This window comes from Dama dama, chromosome 5, assembly GCF_033118175.1.
Source record: "Dama dama isolate Ldn47 chromosome 5, ASM3311817v1, whole genome shotgun sequence".
Lineage (NCBI taxonomy): Eukaryota > Metazoa > Chordata > Mammalia > Artiodactyla > Cervidae > Dama > Dama dama.
Genome location: NC_083685.1, coordinates 69,061,014 through 69,078,597, shown reverse-complemented (window position 1 = coordinate 69,078,597; position 17,584 = coordinate 69,061,014). Strand labels below are relative to the sequence as shown.

The 17,584-nt window shown below is 40.5% G+C and overlaps 1 protein-coding gene across 1 annotated transcript in view; it reads left to right on the top strand.

Annotated features, from left to right (window-relative positions):
• The first annotated feature begins 204 nt into the window (after positions 1–204).
• The window catches only part of CPE (carboxypeptidase E), a 153,640-nt gene continuing 136,260 nt past the window's right edge, over positions 205–17,584 (top strand). The window contains exon 1 of the mRNA XM_061140923.1: positions 205–556. Within this exon, the coding sequence (XP_060996906.1) occupies positions 253–556 (304 nt within the window). The 5' untranslated portion in view covers positions 205–252. The remainder of the gene's footprint in view (positions 557–17,584) is intronic.

Sequence of the window (17,584 nt, the reverse complement as noted above, 5' to 3'; positions counted from 1 at the left end):
CAAATCGCATAGCGGCCCCCGGTTAGCCGCGAATCCGGCCGGCGGCGCCGCCCTCCCCGCCCCGCCCCGCCCGTGCGCCTCGCCGGGCTCCGCGCCGCCTCCCTTGCGTCCCGCACTCGGCGGCGGTGCGTCTTGCGCTCCTCTCCTGCTTCGCGGTCCCTGCTCAGGTCTTCGCTGCCCTCCCCGCTCCAGGCCGCCGTGCGCCCCGAGGTTCCGGGCCCAGAGGAGGCCGCACAGGAGACGCGGGGCGGGATGGTCCGGCGAGGGGGCTGCGCGCTGCTGGCGCTGTGCGGCTCACTGGCCGCCTGTGCCTGGCTGCTGGGCGCCGAGGCCCGGGGGGCTGCGGGCCCTGCCGCGGGCTCGAGGCGGCGCCGGCGGCCGCAGGAGGACGGCATCTCCTTTGAGTACCACCGCTACCCAGAGCTTCGTGAGGCGCTCGTGTCCGTGTGGCTGCAGTGCGCCGCGGTCAGCAGGATCTACACGGTGGGGCGCAGCTTCGAGGGCCGCGAGCTGCTGGTTCTCGAGCTGTCCGACAGCCCCGGCGTCCACGAGCCGGGTAAGGGAGCCGCGCGGGGTGGCCGGGCGGTGGGAGAGGAGGGCGCGAGGCACCCGGGGTGGAAAGTGGACGCGTGGGGAGGGCTGGGGCTGGGGCTTGCCAAGCCCTGTCGGCTGGCTGTCCTCCCCAGCCTTGCACACCACTCCCCCTGGGTAAGCCCAGGCCGGAGGGGCTGCCCCTAATGCAGGTAGGAGCGCAGCAAGCAAATCTGCGCCCCCGCAAACCCGCTGTCACCGCCCCCACCCCTCCCCCCACTTCGCTGTGCCTAAAACCGTAGGGAATAACTGTGAGGCCTCAGGAAGGAGGTCGTCCTTCCTTGCAAGCTGGAGTAGAACGGTAAGGTGCAGAAGGCAGGGATTGAGGAGATGAGGAAAAGTCATTTATCATTTGTTTCCTAATTACCAGAGGACCAGTTTATTGGCCTTGGAGGCTCTAGGTACCCATCTCTACCTGTATGTGCGTATTAGGTAACACACACTGCTGGGATGTTAAGGATCTTGGTAACACTGGTGGGTAGAGGGTGATAAAGCCGCCTCTGGCAGGCATTTCGATCTCAAAACTGCACACAGTCTTACTAAGGAAAAAGGAATATTCCCTTTTTTCCCCTATTCTAGCCCTTGGAGATGAGTAGTTTGCGATCAGGATTTTATTACAACGGATGTTTTCATATGACCATCTTATTCATCATCCTCTTGAGTGTGTTAGGGCACGTTTTAATTTATGTTAAATGTTACGCATCTGATATTAATAAAGAAATATTTTGAAAAATGTTCTTGGTCCTTCTTTTTCTTTGCTCTTTGAAAATAATATAACTTTTAAGACCTGGTCTTATGACCATAAAGGTTGAAGTAATCTGGGCTAATTACATCAGCATGGTATGCTTTTTTTTTTCTTTTTTAATGACAAAGCAAGAAAACAGGTAAAAACTCTCAAATGTAGGGCCAGAATAGTTTTATAATGATATTTAAGAACCAAACTGAGATGAGATTAAAATATGTGATCCATGGAGACACTTTGATCTTCAAATGAAAGGAGTATGGTCTGATCAATAGTAAATTTTTAGTAAAATGGGAAACATTTCTTATCTTCAAATAATGTAAATGGAAAGGTTTGCATAATTTTGCTATCAAAACCCTAAAACTAGATCCTGGAAAACATTTTCAGTAATGCTGTCTGATGCTGGGAAAGTTTGAAGGCAGGAGAAGAAGGGGAGGACAGAGGATGAGATGGTTGGATGACATCACAGATGTGATGGACATGAGTTTGAGTAGGTTTCAGGAGTTGGTGACGGACAGGGAAGCCTGGCGTGCTGGACCCCCTGGCGTCCATGGGGTCGCAAAGAGTCGTACAGGACTGAGCAACTGAACTGAACTGAATGCTCTCTGGTAGGATTCAGCATGTAGAATCGGAAATTTGGAAAGTTAGTTTCATATTTGTATCTGAAGATAAAGAAAAATTTTATATGTGAAAACTCATTTTCAGTTATTTTAGATAAGTGAAGTCAAGACATCTTAGATAAAAAGAGAATCTAAAGAGATCTAAAGAGAATCTAAAGACATCTAAAGATAAAGAGAATCTAAATATTTGTGATTCTCCTGCCTACTTAATTGGAACCTTTGGTTATTTTATCATAGATTGCTCCTCAGATTTTGTTGTTTCTTCCAAGAGATCATATGAAAGCAAATGTTAACGTTTTGTTGTCTTCAAGTTTAGAAACAAAATTGTAAAGTGATATTACTGTTAAAATGTGATATGCTTTTGAAAATGAAAACCATAATTCTTTTGCTTAAATATCTGACATGTATAGTCTGTCAAGATCTGCAGGTCCCTTTCTCCAGCTCTAGGCTCCTTGGGGTAGAGCTGTGTCTCCAGCACCCAGGCCAGGTCTGGCACACAGCAGGCACTCAGGTCACATTAGGGAAAAGGATGAGTCAGTCATTTGCTGAATAACACAATGCCTTCCATGTTTTGTTCCTTTTAAACACAAAATACAGCAACTTAACTCATTTTAAGAAGGTGAAGAAAGAAATATTTACATTACTGGCTTTAATGCTTGTTAAATGAAGGAAACTAAGTTGATGGTATTACTTAATGAATAGAATACAAAATGACTACCAATTGTATTTTTAAAGGTTGCAATAAACTGTTATGAGCCAGCATGAGAAACACAGGGTGATTTCCCCCTCCACCATCTTTTAAGAAGAGATGAATAGGTTGGAAATCTTCAGGGAACTAATTAAAAAAAAAAAATCAACTGAGTAAATTTTAAAAATCTTATTGACTATTTGGTGATTCATGAGTTGAACATCATTCAATCTAGCAGATAGAAAGATGTTCCTAAGATGTGTACAAAATGAAAGACTTATAGGTAGATGGGAGCTGGAACAAGGAAGTTACACTAGGCAAAAAAATGGGTTGCTTATTACAAAGTTACTCCCTTTTACAGGATGTTGTACTGACCAGAGGATTCCTAATTGATTGGGTTAAGATTTCATTTCTGAAAGAGCCAAAACTGTAATTTAGTCTTGGTTTGGTCTTGTGAGGCTTTAGCATGAGCAACTCCATGTGGCGCCTATTGTCTTTTCTTAAAAAATTATTTATATATTTGGCTGCATGTGGTCTTAGTCGGTCAGGTGTGAGTTTTTGCTTTGGCGCATGGACTCCCCAGTTGTCGTGTGTGGGCTCCGGGAGTTGCAGCATGCAAGTCCTTTAGTTAAGGCAGTGAGCTCAGTTGCCCCATGGCATGGGGGATTTTAGTTTCCCAACAAGGGTTTCACCCAGTCCCCTGCATAGAAAGGCAAATTCTTAACCACTGGGCCACCAGGAAAGCCCCTGTCTTTGTTAGTTTTCAATTATTTAACTGGAGGATAATTACTTTACAATATTGTGATGAATTGGCCACAGGTATACATGTGTCCCCCCATCCTGAATCCCCCACTCATTTCCCTCCCCACCCTCCCCTCTACCACTCTGGGTTGTCCGAGAGCACTGGCTTTGGTTGCAGAGATCTGATCAGTATATGAACTTAATAGCGCTTGTGGGAATTAACTTTTAGGAAGTTTTGAATGAAGGGATGTAGTCACCATTCTTAAATGGCCTTCATATTCCTTTTTAGATTAAAATATTTTAAGGAATGAAAAGGAATTTTCATACTTATTTTGAGATAGAAATGGATTAATTCAGTGTGTTTTGAACGCCCACACACTAGGTGAGCAAACTTACGTAGGTTGTATAGTGATACACAGGATGGTTCTCGCCCTGTGGGAGATTGAGAGTTGGGAGCTTAGAGGACAGTTTAAAGGTCGTCAGGGCTGCACGAAGGGAGTGGGAGGCCCAGAGAAAGGAGACTATGGACATTAGGTCAGGGGCATTTGGTTATTGAAGAATGGATGATGAGAAGGCAGGGATATACTGATTACTGAAATTTACCAATTCCAATGTACCTCAACTGTTTTCATATTATAAGTGTTTTGGGGAGGGTTGAAATAATGTTTCTGATGAAGTTACTCAGAAATAATGTTTAGCTTAACAAATTTGTTTACTTGACTTAAACATTGATGAAGTTGCCCATATTCATTTTATCTTCCAACATGAGTGAGGTGTCACATGTCTTCATCTAAATTGTTTTTCTGAACTTTAAAAAATTGTAGATCATGCCCAAATATTTAGTATCATCATAGAAAAACTCTCCCCAAAACAAGACAATATCAAGGCTTTCTCTGTGGTAGAAGTTGACATGGTTAGATTTGTAGTTATGGACAGAGGGTGTTCCTTGATCCCACCAACTCCCTGCCTAAGTGAAAAAAAAAAAAAAATGATCATCAGACTTGTTTAGCACCAGACCATGGGCTGAATCTGAACTCATCTCCTGAAAATGATTTATTCTCTCAGGTATTCTGCATTTGAATTCATCAAAAGAGAAAGAAAATTCTCTTTGGAATTGGTGAGGGAGGAATATTCTGACCAGTTGGATCTCAGTTATTGTTTTCGTTACTTTGGAGGACCGGACAAATCTGCTGGACGGGGGTGACGGGTCTAACCATTCTCAGAAGACCTGTGCGTGGTCTTGGCCCCAGTCTCATCTCCGCACACGTCGTGAATCTGGACTCCAGACCTGGGGCTGGGATAGAGGCGCAGCTAAGATTTAGGCTCTGCACTCATATGTGTTCCCATGAGACATACCTGCCGAGCCTGTTCTTATTTCCCAGTTTTCTTTCTCTTTGCTTATATTTTATACATTTAAAATATTTCTACACATAGGGACTCATCTGCTTGAACCCAAACATATGCTTTCCTAGGCATACATATTTATCATTGCAATACTCATAAAAGAAACCGTTATCAATTTATGTCTAAGCAATGGAATCTGTTTTCCCAGACTACTCCTCTCAGGGCTAAACATGAGTTAAGATTAGTTTGTTTAAAGCTCTTAATTCTTTTACATGCAGTTTAAAATTGCTTTTGGGGAGTAAATCTGATTTATAGCTAAAATGTTATCTTAGAAATGTTCTTTAGGGCATAGACTTTCCTCTCTCAAAGTCTGGAATGATTATTTTGGACTTGTTCCTCCCCAAATCTGTTCAGATTTAAAGTGTATGGATGCCAGTGTGCATTTGCCAAATATTGTGATGGAACATTAAATGCTGGCAAAATTTCTGTACAACTCAAAAAAGAAAAAAGAAGTGGGGATTTTGGTTATTTTGTATGGCCTCTTTTATTACTAGATTAGTGTGATTTAGTGGGAAATGCTTACAGTTGAGTAACACCTTACAACTGGTGAATATTGATGTTAGATTCTGGAGAAGGATCTAGATGTACTACATGTGGTCAAGAGTTATTTTTAGACCCAAGTGAGTCAGTGTAGCTCTTGCCAGAAATAATGTATTTGATTGACTTGTGATTGGCTAAAGGAAGAGAGGAAATTGAGCTCGCCCCTAACCTTGTATCCTGTGCTTAGATAAAGTAAGTGTGTTTCTGTGAAAACTGATTTGAGAGGCAGCAAAGGAATCCTCTTCCAGCATCTGCCTCATTGTGTAGCACAGAGGATATTCCAATACTCACCTTTATAGTTCTTTGGGAAAGCTATTTTTGACAAATACAAAAACAGCTCCAAAAGTGACACATGACCGGCTTTTCCCAAAGTGTATTCTATGGAATATTAGTTAAGCTTGGTTTGAAAAGGATTAGGTAAACAAAAGATAAAAAGGTTTGGGTGTGGCAAGACTTGAAATATGATAATGTGTGTTTCAAACCTCCAACTGTATATCCTACAGTATTTTCACCGTGGAACTTCTTTTTGTCCCCAAGGAACTTATCTTGTACCTGGTATTACACTAGTTTGAAAAGCATAGGACTCAATCAGTCAGGCAGTTCAGTTGCTCAGTTGTGTCCGACTCTTTGCCACCCCATGAACCGCAGCACGCCAGGCCTCCCTGTCCATCACCAACTCCCGGAGTTCACCCAAACTCATGTCTATTGAGTTGGTGATGCCATCCAACCATCTCATCCTCTGTCGTTCCCTTCTCCTCCCATCTTCAATCTTTCCCAGCATCAGGGTCTTTTCAGTTGAGTCAGCTCTTCGCATCAGGTGGCCAAAGTATTGGAGTTTCAGCTTCAACATCAGTCCTTCCAATGAACACCCAGGACTCATTTCCTTTAGGATGGACTGGTTGGATCTCCTTGCAGTCCTTATTATTATTCATTTTCATATTTTGAGGGATTTATTTGGTAATTCTTTAGCAGAGACACTCAAATAAGGAATTCCTCAAGGATGTGGAGCATATGTTTTCCATTTTTTTTTTTTTGCCCATAAATAGCTAATTTAATGACTTGTATAATCTCTTAAGATATGCTTATTGAATTAAGAATGTGATTTTGAGGACAGATACTTTTGATTGGAAAGATTAAAATGACAAATGCATTCCGATTCTTTTATTGTTAAGTAGCTTCATGCTTTTAACTTCTGTTTGCCTCCTTTTCTTGTCAGTAAAATCGTTGTTGTTTATTTGCTAAGTCGTGTCTGACTCTTTTGCGACTCTGTGGACTGTAACCTGCCAGGTTCCCTCTGTCCGTGGGATTTCCCAGGCAAGGATACTGAAGTGGGCTGACATAGGAATACTTTAAGAACTCAAACCTCGCAGGGCTTCTGTGAGACCAAAGTAATATAGAACATAATTTAATAAAGTTGCTTTCATGTAGTTATTAAGAACATGGGCTAATTTGTTAAAATGTTTCTTCATGATTGCAAATTGGTCTAGCCTGTGCTCATCGGCTTTCCCCGTTGGAAGGGGGCCTCCTTGGCTGGTCATCACAGGAGCCTTTGGAGGCTTACCTGTTACAGTGGAAGCCCATCTGCATAAGCCAAGTGGGAGGCTCTGAGGGACTCCTTCCCATTACCTGGGTATCCTTGTTAACAAGTGTTTGTCTTCTCTCAGTTTTTAAAATGTAGGCCATTCCTTCTTTGCTTCAGTTTGACATCTTATTTTGCTTCATTAAGTGGAAACAGTGAAAGTGTTCATCATCATTTGAGAATGTCTTTATGACTGTATCTTCAGGTAGCTAAATAAACCTAGGGCAACTCCAGGATTTACTTTGGCAAACTAACTTACTTTTCTGAAGAATTTATAATGAAAGTGCTCAGGTCCTGATTGCTTTATTCTTTTACTGACTCAGTATAGGTGAAGGATCTTCGAATCCTTTCTTACCCCTGCCTAATTTTCTTACCCGCACCGGGATCTTTTCTTTGTGTTTCCATAGTTCTTTGAAGAGCGGTAGCATAAGGAAATGGCAGCCCACTCCAGTGTTCTTGCCTGGAGAATCCCAGGGATGGGGGAGCCCGTGGGCTGCTGTTTGTGGGGTCACACAGAGTCGGACACGACTGAAGTGACTTAGCAGCAGCAGCATAAAGATTTGGGGCTTCCCTGGTGGCTCAGTGGTAAAGAATCTGCCTACAATGCAGGAAAACTGGGTTCGATCCGTGGCTCAGGAAGATCCCCTGAAGGGAGGGCCTGGCAACCCACTCCAGTATTCCTGCCTGGAGAATCCCATGGACAGAGGAGCCTGGCGGGCTGCAGTCCATATGGCTATAGGTCGCACAGTTAGACGCAACTGAAGCGACTAAGCATGTTAATTACAAGAATTGCTGCCAGTCCTTTGCTCTGTGAATGTTTTGTTTCTTTTGAAATTCAGGATGAAGTTCTCCTAGGCCTTCTAGCAGCCAGCTCTTTCTAATACAATATGGCCTCGAAGAAGGGACTGTTTGGTTGTCAGTGTCTCTGAATATGTTTGAATGATTTATCTTCGACTTTGTTCACAATTAGTAACTTTGAGGGTAGCTTTTGTACAGAGTTACAGAGTTGATTCTTAAACAAAACAAAAATAAGTAAGTTAATTATGATAGTAAACCCTGAAACAACTTTCTACTACCAGTAAATATTTTGTTATTTAAATAGAGATCTGTTTACTGTGAAATCACTCTGACACCATAGTTCAATAATAATAATGCTGCTGATATTAAAGGTACTTGATTTCAAATAGAAATTTTAATATTTAAAAAGTGGACACAGATTACTTATTTTTTAAATGGGACTTCTATGGATTCTAAAAATATTCCCTTACTGTGGTGATTCATGTCAAGGTAATTAGGAAAGGCAACAATTATCTCATGTATTTGCACATGCAGGCAGCTACTCAAATGTGTAGGTCTGACACGTGATGCTGCCAGAGTGGACCTGCCTGACTTCCCTTCCTCTATAGCCTAAAGTATTCAAAACCAGAAAATTTCCCTTCATTGCCGTACTGTAATTTTTTCCCCCCAAGAAATCTCTTGTTTCTAGTGCTCAGTTCAGCAAATTGTGCAAATCACAAGCTTTGACCAGGAGTTCAGGGTAGGATAACTTGAATATACAGGTTGGACCATCACCTCCCTGATCAACGTCCTAAATACTTCGTATGTTTCTCTTCCTGGCCAAGGGGTAATTTTTAAAACAACCTTTTCTCATAACCATTATAAAAATTGCTATGTAGCATTCTAAGCTGGAATAAACTTTGCAAGATGAAAAGAAACTATAGGCTTTTGTTAATATAGCTTGTACTGTCAATTTAATTTAGGGACTAGTTAATGAATATTCATGATGTACATGCTATTTTCCTTTATCTGCCAGTCACTCTTTCAGGCAGTTCCTTAGTGTACTGAAATGTGTATTTGGGTATTGGTCTTGGATTCACTCTTTCATGAATGTTGAACTTAACTGACATGTTGTATAGCCAGTGGATGGACTTCCGAAGTGACACTAGTGGTAAAGAACCCTTTCTTTCTCCTGCCAGTGCAGGAGACATAAGAGACATGGATTCAATCCCTGGGTAGGGAAAATCTCCCCTGGAGGAAGGCATGGCAACTCACTCCAGCATTCTTGTCTGGATAATCCCATGGATCGAGGAGCCTGGTGGGCTATAGTCCATAGGGTCGCAAATAGTTGGACATGATTGAAGCGACTTAGCATGCACACATGCACATAACTAGTGGACACATCCCTTGATTCTGCAAAATGTATGCTGCACATAAGATGCAAGGGTCAAATAGTTCCTTATACTATTCTTGATGTAGTGGATATAAAGACAGTATCTGCAAGTGAAACTACTAGAAATCTTAGATATTTGCAAAATCAAATGGTTTTTGCCCTTTTGTGTTTTAGGTATGGCACTGGACATCTGCTTTTAAAGTATGATAGTTCTGTTGAAATAGCTCCATTTGTCTCAAGTTGTGATGTTGTTCAGCACAATTTTAAAAATTTTATTAGAGAAAACCAGTCTTATTCACTGTGGAACTCAGTATTTATGTTAGGCCAGATTCTGCACATAATCAGCATCATGAAAATTAAGTTAACATACTTTGGGAAACAGCACTAACTCTACAAAATCAGCAGGACCTATATAATGAAACATATAGAGACAAATCTGTTTGTTAAATATATTCTCTCAAGAGTCAGATTCAGTTTTTGGAAGATGCTGCTGCTGCTGCTGCTAAGTCGCTTCAGTCGTGTCCCACTCTGTGCGACCCCATAGACGGCAGCCCATTAGGCCTCTCTGTCCTTGGGATTCTCAAGGCAAGAACACTGGAGTGGGTTGCCATTTCCTTATCCAATGCATGAAAGTGAAAAGTGAAAGCAAAGTTGCTCAGTTGTGCCCGCCTCTTAGTGACCCCATGGACTGCAGCCTACCAGGCTCCTCCATCCATGGGATTTTCCAGGCAAGAGTACTGGAGTGGGGTGTCATTGCCTTCTCCGTTGGAAGATGCTAATGCAATGCAAAATATGGATATTTCTCATGTAAGTATTTTATAGATGTATAGTGACTAATGCTATATTAACACTTAGACTAAAATATCATATAGACATGTAGGTTTTGTCTAAGTCTTGATGACGGTGGGAGCAGTCATTTTACATTATTTTAAATTTCACTTGCACCTATAGAATCCCTTCATTTTAATTGTTTTTACTTTTATCTGTAGCTTTTATCAGAAATTAAAGGATTTTCTCTTTTATCTAAGTGGCTTATATGAAAAATCATTTTACAAATTTTTTTTTTTTTTCAGAAAATTTTCCTGGGCTATTATTTTCCTCTTTAAATATAGTCATATATTCCACCAGGATTTTAAATATTTGGCCACATTTGCCTTTCTTTTCATGAAGATTCTGCCTAGGTACCCTCTGAGATGAGTTTGGAGACCACAGTAGATGGATGTAGCCTTTCCTATTCTTCTACTCCTCCCCTTCTGCTTCCTCCTCTTCTGTGGGTATTAGAATAAGACAGGGTCGTCATCTGGATATCAGCTGGGAGGCTTCCTCTGATAAATGTGGGGCTTCCTTGGTGGCACAGGTGGTAAAGAACCTGCCTGCAAACAAGGGAGACCTGGGTTTGATCCCTGGGCCAGGAGGATCCCCTGGAGGAGGACCTGAAAACCCACTCCAGTATCTTGCCTGGAGGATTCCGTAGGCAGAGGAGCCTTATGGGCTACAGTCCAAATGGTTGCACAGAGTTGGACATGACTGAAGTGACTTAGCATGCACAAACCCACGTTGTCCTGGCTCATTTACTTCATGGCTCCCCATAAATAATCTCCAGTTTGGTCCTAAATAAACAGCTTTTTCATACCTATCACAGGTGAGGAATTAGATAACACTTATCTTTATGGGGACTTAAAGATCCAAGGAGAGTTTGCCTGTTGTTGAAAAGAGGTATTTAAAAGAAAAATTAGAAATGTGAATTGTCTTCTTTTTTAGAGACCTTGTCACAATGATCTTAATTCCCTATTAAAAAGCACATAATTGCTGTTACTTACGTTTTGAAAAATCTTAGTGAATATATTAAGAACAGTTAGATTGTAAAAAAGACAGGTAACAGGTGTTATTGTAAAATAAACAGGTGTTTATTTTTTTTTTCAGTTTTTTTTTTATTATCTTTTTTTTTTTTTTTTTTATTAGTTGGAGGCTAATTACTTCACAGCATTTCAGTGGGTTTTGTCATACATTGATATGAATCAGCCATAGATTTACACGTATTCCCCATCCCGATCCCCCCTCCCACCTCCCTCTCCACCCGATTCCTCTGGGTCTTCCCAGTGCACCAGGCCCGAGCACTTGTCTCATGCATCCCACCTGGGCTGGTGATCTGTTTCACCATAGATAGTATACATGCTGTTCTTTTGAAATATCCCACCCTCACATTCTCCCACAGAGTTCAAAAGTCTGTTCTGTATTTCTGTGTCTCTTTTTCTGTTTTGCATATAGGGTTATGGTTACCATCTTTCTAAATTCCATATATATGTGTTAGTATGCTGTAATGTTCTTTATCTTTCTGGCTTACTTCACTCTGTATAAGGGGCTCCAGTTTCATCCATCTCATTAGGACTGATTCAAATGAATTCTTTTTAACGGCTGAGTAATATTCCATGGTGTATATGTACCACAGCTTCCTTATCCATTCATCTGCTGATGGGCATCTAGGTTGCTTCCATGTCCTGGCTATTATAAACAGTGCTGCGATGAACATTGGGGTGCACGTGTCTCTTTCAGATCTGGTTTCCTCAGTGTGTATGCCCAGAAGTGGGATTGCTGGGTCATATGGCAGTTCTATTTCCAGTTTTTTAAGAAATCTCCACACCAGGTGTTTATTTTTAAAGGAAGTTATTTTTAATAGCTGTAGAAGGAGCAATTTGAGTCTTAAAATAATGCACATTTTGGTTAAGTCTGTGCAGTCATCTTTCAGTATTCACGGAGAATTGGTTCATATGTGTGTTTTACACAATCTCATGTACTTTTCAAACCCACCTTAGTGCCCAGTTTGTCATTCTTCACTGTTACCTGTGGACGACCTGGAGGAATCTCATTGACAGAATTAATTTCACTCTGGTGTCTACATGAGGTGCTGTATGTTGAGGACAACTCTAGGTCTTGAATTAATGGTAAAAGCTATGAAATATGTGATACATGTCTTTAATATATTTCTGAGACATCTTTTACATTATTTCTAGACCTTTTGATGTGCTTTTTCATAGTTGATTCAAATCGCTGGATGGCACCTTGTATTATTCTGACAAACATTTCCCCTTCTCTTTGGACTCTATTTGAGTTTGCACAAAGTATATTTTTAAAAATGACACATAACTTTCAGGAGCATCAAGCATTTTTCCTGGATAGTTTTAAAGCTTGTATTGTTGCTGTTTTTTTAACATTGAGGCTGAATCGTTGGCTGCAGTAATTCTATTCCATCTGTGCACAAGGAGAGGGAGTGAATGAAAACATGTTTCTGAAATGAATCTACAGAGGGTGAGGCTGGCTGGTAATTTCCCCAAAATTTATAGAATAAAGGTAATGCCTTTATAGCCTCTGTAAAGACAGTAGCATAAGCAAAACATTCATACCCTTACCAGCATTTTCAAGAGGCCAAGAAGGCTCTCCTTTGTAGCTAGTTCATACCAGACTTTCCATGATGTCCTGTTTCCTGACCAAGATAGTAACACTTTAGTATTTTTATATCATATTAACCTTGCAGGTATAAATCACCCTAATTGTACAAATTACCAAGAAAACTGAAAGCATTCATTCACTGCTGCTGCTGCTGCCAAGTCACGTCTTGCGTGACTCTGTGCGACCCCACAGATGGCAGCCCACCAGGCTCCCGTCCCAGGAGCAAGATTCTCCAGGCAAGAACACTTGGAAATACCAGATAGAATTGCTTTTAACCAGTTCACACTTAAAACTCAAACTCTTGAATAGTGCAGGGCAGAATGAAGTGCATCTTTCATTACTGTATGTGCTACTATATTTGTATCTGTAATGTACTTCACTTTGGGTGGACTCTGGGAGTTGGTGATGGACAGGGAGGCCTGGCGTGCTGTGGTTCATGGGGTCACAAAGAGTCAGACGTGACTGAGCAACTGAACTGAACTGAATGTACTTCACAAGAATAGCCAAGTGCCTGCTGTTTTAGTGACATTCTGATCATTGAAGAGATACTTACAAAAGGAGCAGCACACAGCAGTTTTTAACAGGGTACTTAATATGGAGGTATAATTCAATTTCTACAGTAAATTGACAGAGATCATCAAAGGAAGGCATTCAGAAGGATGTGGGGATTTGAGCAGGTCTTAAAAGATGAACCATATCTGGAAAGTAGATGAGAGGACTTCATTCTGTGCCAGTATTAGATCATTGATGCATCTTATGTCTTTTTCTCCACTATCCCAATGGTGGTGTCATAGCTATATTCAGTTAGCATTGTGACATATAATTATATTCCATTAATGTGAAATAATGACACATTCCATTAACTTGAAATTTCCACCTTGTTAGAGATAATATAGTTTTTAGGGTGTTGTCCTTTAGGGTGGATTTCCCTCATCATGAGGGTAAAACTATTTGAGATGGAGGTTATGATATGCTTTTGAACTATGGTGCTGGAGAAGACTCTTGAGAGTGTCTTGGACAGATATATATATACATCTTTTTGCCTTTTTATATAGTTCATGGGGTTCTCATGGCAAGTATACTGGAGTGGTTTGCCATTCTCTTCTCCAGTGGGTCACATTTTGTCTGAACTATGTCTTATCTGTCTTGGGTGGCCCTGCATGGCATGGCTCATAGCTTCATTGAGTTATGCAACCCTTCACCATGACAGGGCAGTGATTCATGAAAGGGATGAGGGTGAAAGAGGAGAGTGAAACAGCTGGCTTGAAACTCAGTATTAAAAAAAAAACTAAAATCATGGCATCTGGCCCCATTACTTCATGGCAAATAGAAGGGGATAGGTGGAAACAGTGACAGATTTCCTCTTCTTGAACTCTAAAATCACTACAGATGTTGACTGCAGCCATGAAATTAGAAGACGATTGCTTCTTGGCAGGAAAGCTATGACAAACCTAGACAGTGTATTAAAAAGCAAAGACATCACTTTGCCAACAAAGGTCATATAGTCAAGGCTATAGTAGTCACGTATGCATGTGAGAGCTGGACCGTAAAGAAAGCAGAGCACTGAAGAACTGATGCTTTTGAACTGTGGTGCTGGAGAAGATTCTTGAGAGTCCCTTGGACAGCAAGGAGATCAAGTCAGTAAATTTTAGAGGAAATCAACCCTGAATACTCATTGGAACGACTAATGACTGAAGCTTTGGCCACCTGATGTGAAGAGCCGACTCGTTGAAAAAGACTCTGATGCTGGGAGAGATTGAAGGCAGAAGGAGAAGCGGGCAACAGAGGATGAGATGGTTGGATGACATCACTGATTCAATAGACATGATCTTGGGCAAACTCTGGGAGATGGTGAGGGACAGGGATCCCTTGTAGTCCAAGGGGTCACAAAGAGTCAGATATGACTTGGTGACTGAACAAGAACAACAAATATGTATATACATATATATATATGTATATATATATATATAATGATACGGTTATCATATAAGTGTAATGGTATTAAGCATATAATATGTGTTACTTGTAATAGGTAATAATTCCTTTTCGCCTCAAGGTAGAGGGACAGTTCCTTTCCCCTCAGGGTTAGTTGCTCAATTATGTCTGCCCCTTTGTAACCCCACAGACTGTAGCCCACTAGGCCCCCCTGTTCATGGGATTCTCCAGGCAAGAATACTAGAGTGGGTTGCCATTTCCAGGGGATCTTCCCAACCCAGGGATCAAACCTGGGTCTCCCACATTGCAGGCAGATTCCTTACCATCTGAGACAACAGGGAAGCCCCTCAAGGTAGCTATTATTTTCCCTCAAGTTAGCTATTACTGAACACTCTCTTAAAGGCACAGAGTAAAAAAATGTCAAGTAATTTTGATTTTATTAGGCCAGTTTCCAGCAGTTATATATAACCCATTTATGCATTTCAAAGACTGTATTTAACAACAAAATAAGAAGCACAACAAGAAGAGTGCTATAGTCTGGGTTTTTGAAGGAAGATGCAACCCATAGTTTTTCTTCATGTACTGCAGCCCCTCTAGAACATTCATCTAGCTACTCTTATCTAACACTTAAATATGATTGTGTAGTTTGTTGAATACTTTTGGGAGAAAATTTCACTATGAAGATTTATTATTTACAATTTACAATTATGCATTTTTGATTAGGTTAAATTTATTTTAAATTACTCCTTATGTTAAACCCAATCTTCATTAATGTTATGTAGCATTGTGAAACACTGAATTATAGGTTTTTCCCCTAGCTGAAAGGAGTACTCTTATTTTAAATATGAATAAATAGCTTCAGAGAGATTTTTGAACAGTGTGCTCAAGTTTATTTAGCCTTGAAGGCTAGAACCCATTTCCTGATATAGGAGGTTGGGCATTATTCTCAAAATATTCCCCACAGCAATGTATACAGATGGGGGATAAATATAACTATTTATTCTGTGATCAATAAGGGTCATGAATTATTTATGTGGACTGAAGTCTGTGCTGGTGTGTACAGGAATGTAACTTACTGTATTTTCAATTCTTTAGCACAGTTTACTGATCTATAATTTGTAAATGGGTCTGTGTTTCCAGGTAGGATAATAGGACTTGGGTGGTGGGAAAGTATGTTGAGAGGCAAGAAATCCAGAAAGGATTGAGGTTAAATCACTTTGGCATACTGTAAGTATATACAGAAAATCTTATTTTTCTTGGCAGTAGAACCCTTTCTCAAGGAAGAAACAAGCTTTTGTTGAAAGGCTGTTCTGATGAACTATTTTGAGATCCGGGTCTTTGGGGCTCAGGAACGGGCTAAGTTGAATAAAAAGAAGAGACATATTTTCAGAGGCTTGGTGGAGAGTCAGAGAGGACAGAAAGACAATGTCTCAGGAGAACTTTGGGGATAACAGACATTGTTAATGGAGACATCACACAATCTTCTATGCTCTGTGATGCTTTGTGTGGTAGATTGCTTTGGGAGATTGGATGAAGTACTTAATCTTGTTTCAATATCGCCAAAACCAGAGGTTGTCCAAGCAAAGACAGTAACACAGAAGTTATGAAACAAGAAATTATTAACCTTATTAACAAAGATCAGATATACCCTATACCCCAGTGCTTCCTAGAAGCCATAAAGGCATGTTTTTGGAATGTCAGCCAGATGTCCCCCATTTTACTGATCATTTACAGTATACTTCCAGATTCCTGAGTTGTGTATTCTAAATTGGAATCCTGATCCCAAGAGAATGTTAACACTGGGTGAGAGCCTTTGGGTTATGGTTTGTAAGCCAATTTGAGATTTGTGCAGCAAGCAGAATGAATCATATGTTGTATTGGTGGAGATTAAGGGCATGGAATATAAATAACTGAAATTGGGTGAGGTTTCCTTTCAGAAAAACAGCACTTGTATTGACCTGTTCAAGTGTCTAACATTATATTTTGATGTGAAAAAAGTTGTTTGCACAAAATAGGATCACATATTTATCAAGAATTTTTCTAAACCATCAGCATACAATTTCTTAAAGAACTTTATTTCCAGTATTTCAATTTGCCCTGCCTTCTCCTTCCCCCACTGTGTCTGTAAGTCTGTTCTCTATGTCTGCATCTCCAGTACCATTTTTCTAGATTTCATATATATGCATTAATATATGATATTTATTTTTCTCTTTCGAACTTACTTCACCCTGTATGACAGACTCTAGGTTCATCCATATCACTACAAATAACCCAATTTTGTTCCTTTTATGGCTGAGTAATAGTCTATTGTATATTTGTACCACGTCTTCTTTATTCATTCGTCTGTTGGTGGACGATTAGGTTGCTTCCATGTCCTTGCTTTTGTAAATAGTGCTGCAGTGAACATTCAGGTACATATGTCTTTTTGCGTTATACTTTTCTCAGAGTATATGCCCAGTAGTGGGATTTCTGGGTAACATGGTAGTTTTATTTATAGTTTTTTAAGGAACACCCATTCTGTCCTTCATACTGGTTGCATCAATTTACATTCCCACCAACAGTGCAAGAGGGTTTTCTTTTCTTTTTGGCATTAGATGGCTATTGGGAAGCTGCCATATAGCACAGGGTAAGCTCGATTCTCTCTGATGACCTAGATGGGTTGGGTGGGGAAGGGTGGAAGGGAGGCCTAACAGGAAGGGGATTTATGTATACGCATGGCTGATTCACACTGTTGTATGGTAGAAACTAACACAACACTGTAAAGCAATTATATTCCAATTAAAAATTAAAAAAGAACTTTATTTGTGAATCTTTTATAACACATTACAATGGTATGAGAATTATTGATATTATGTTGCATACCTAACAAATAGCCTACAGTAAAAGAATAAATATGTATAAGAACTATGCTTGGAGTAAAGTGTGTCCTTAAATTATTGTTTAGGGAATAGTGGAATTCATTATTGCAGGAATTTAAGAATATTTATAAAATATAGTTGAAAGTTTTTGTTTTGTTTCTTGCCATTTGAGAAAGTCCACCAAGATGAGTAGATGATAAATTCTGTTGGCAATTTGTAATCAGGATATGCACAAACGAAAAACATGCCCATATCTTTATGCTGAAGTT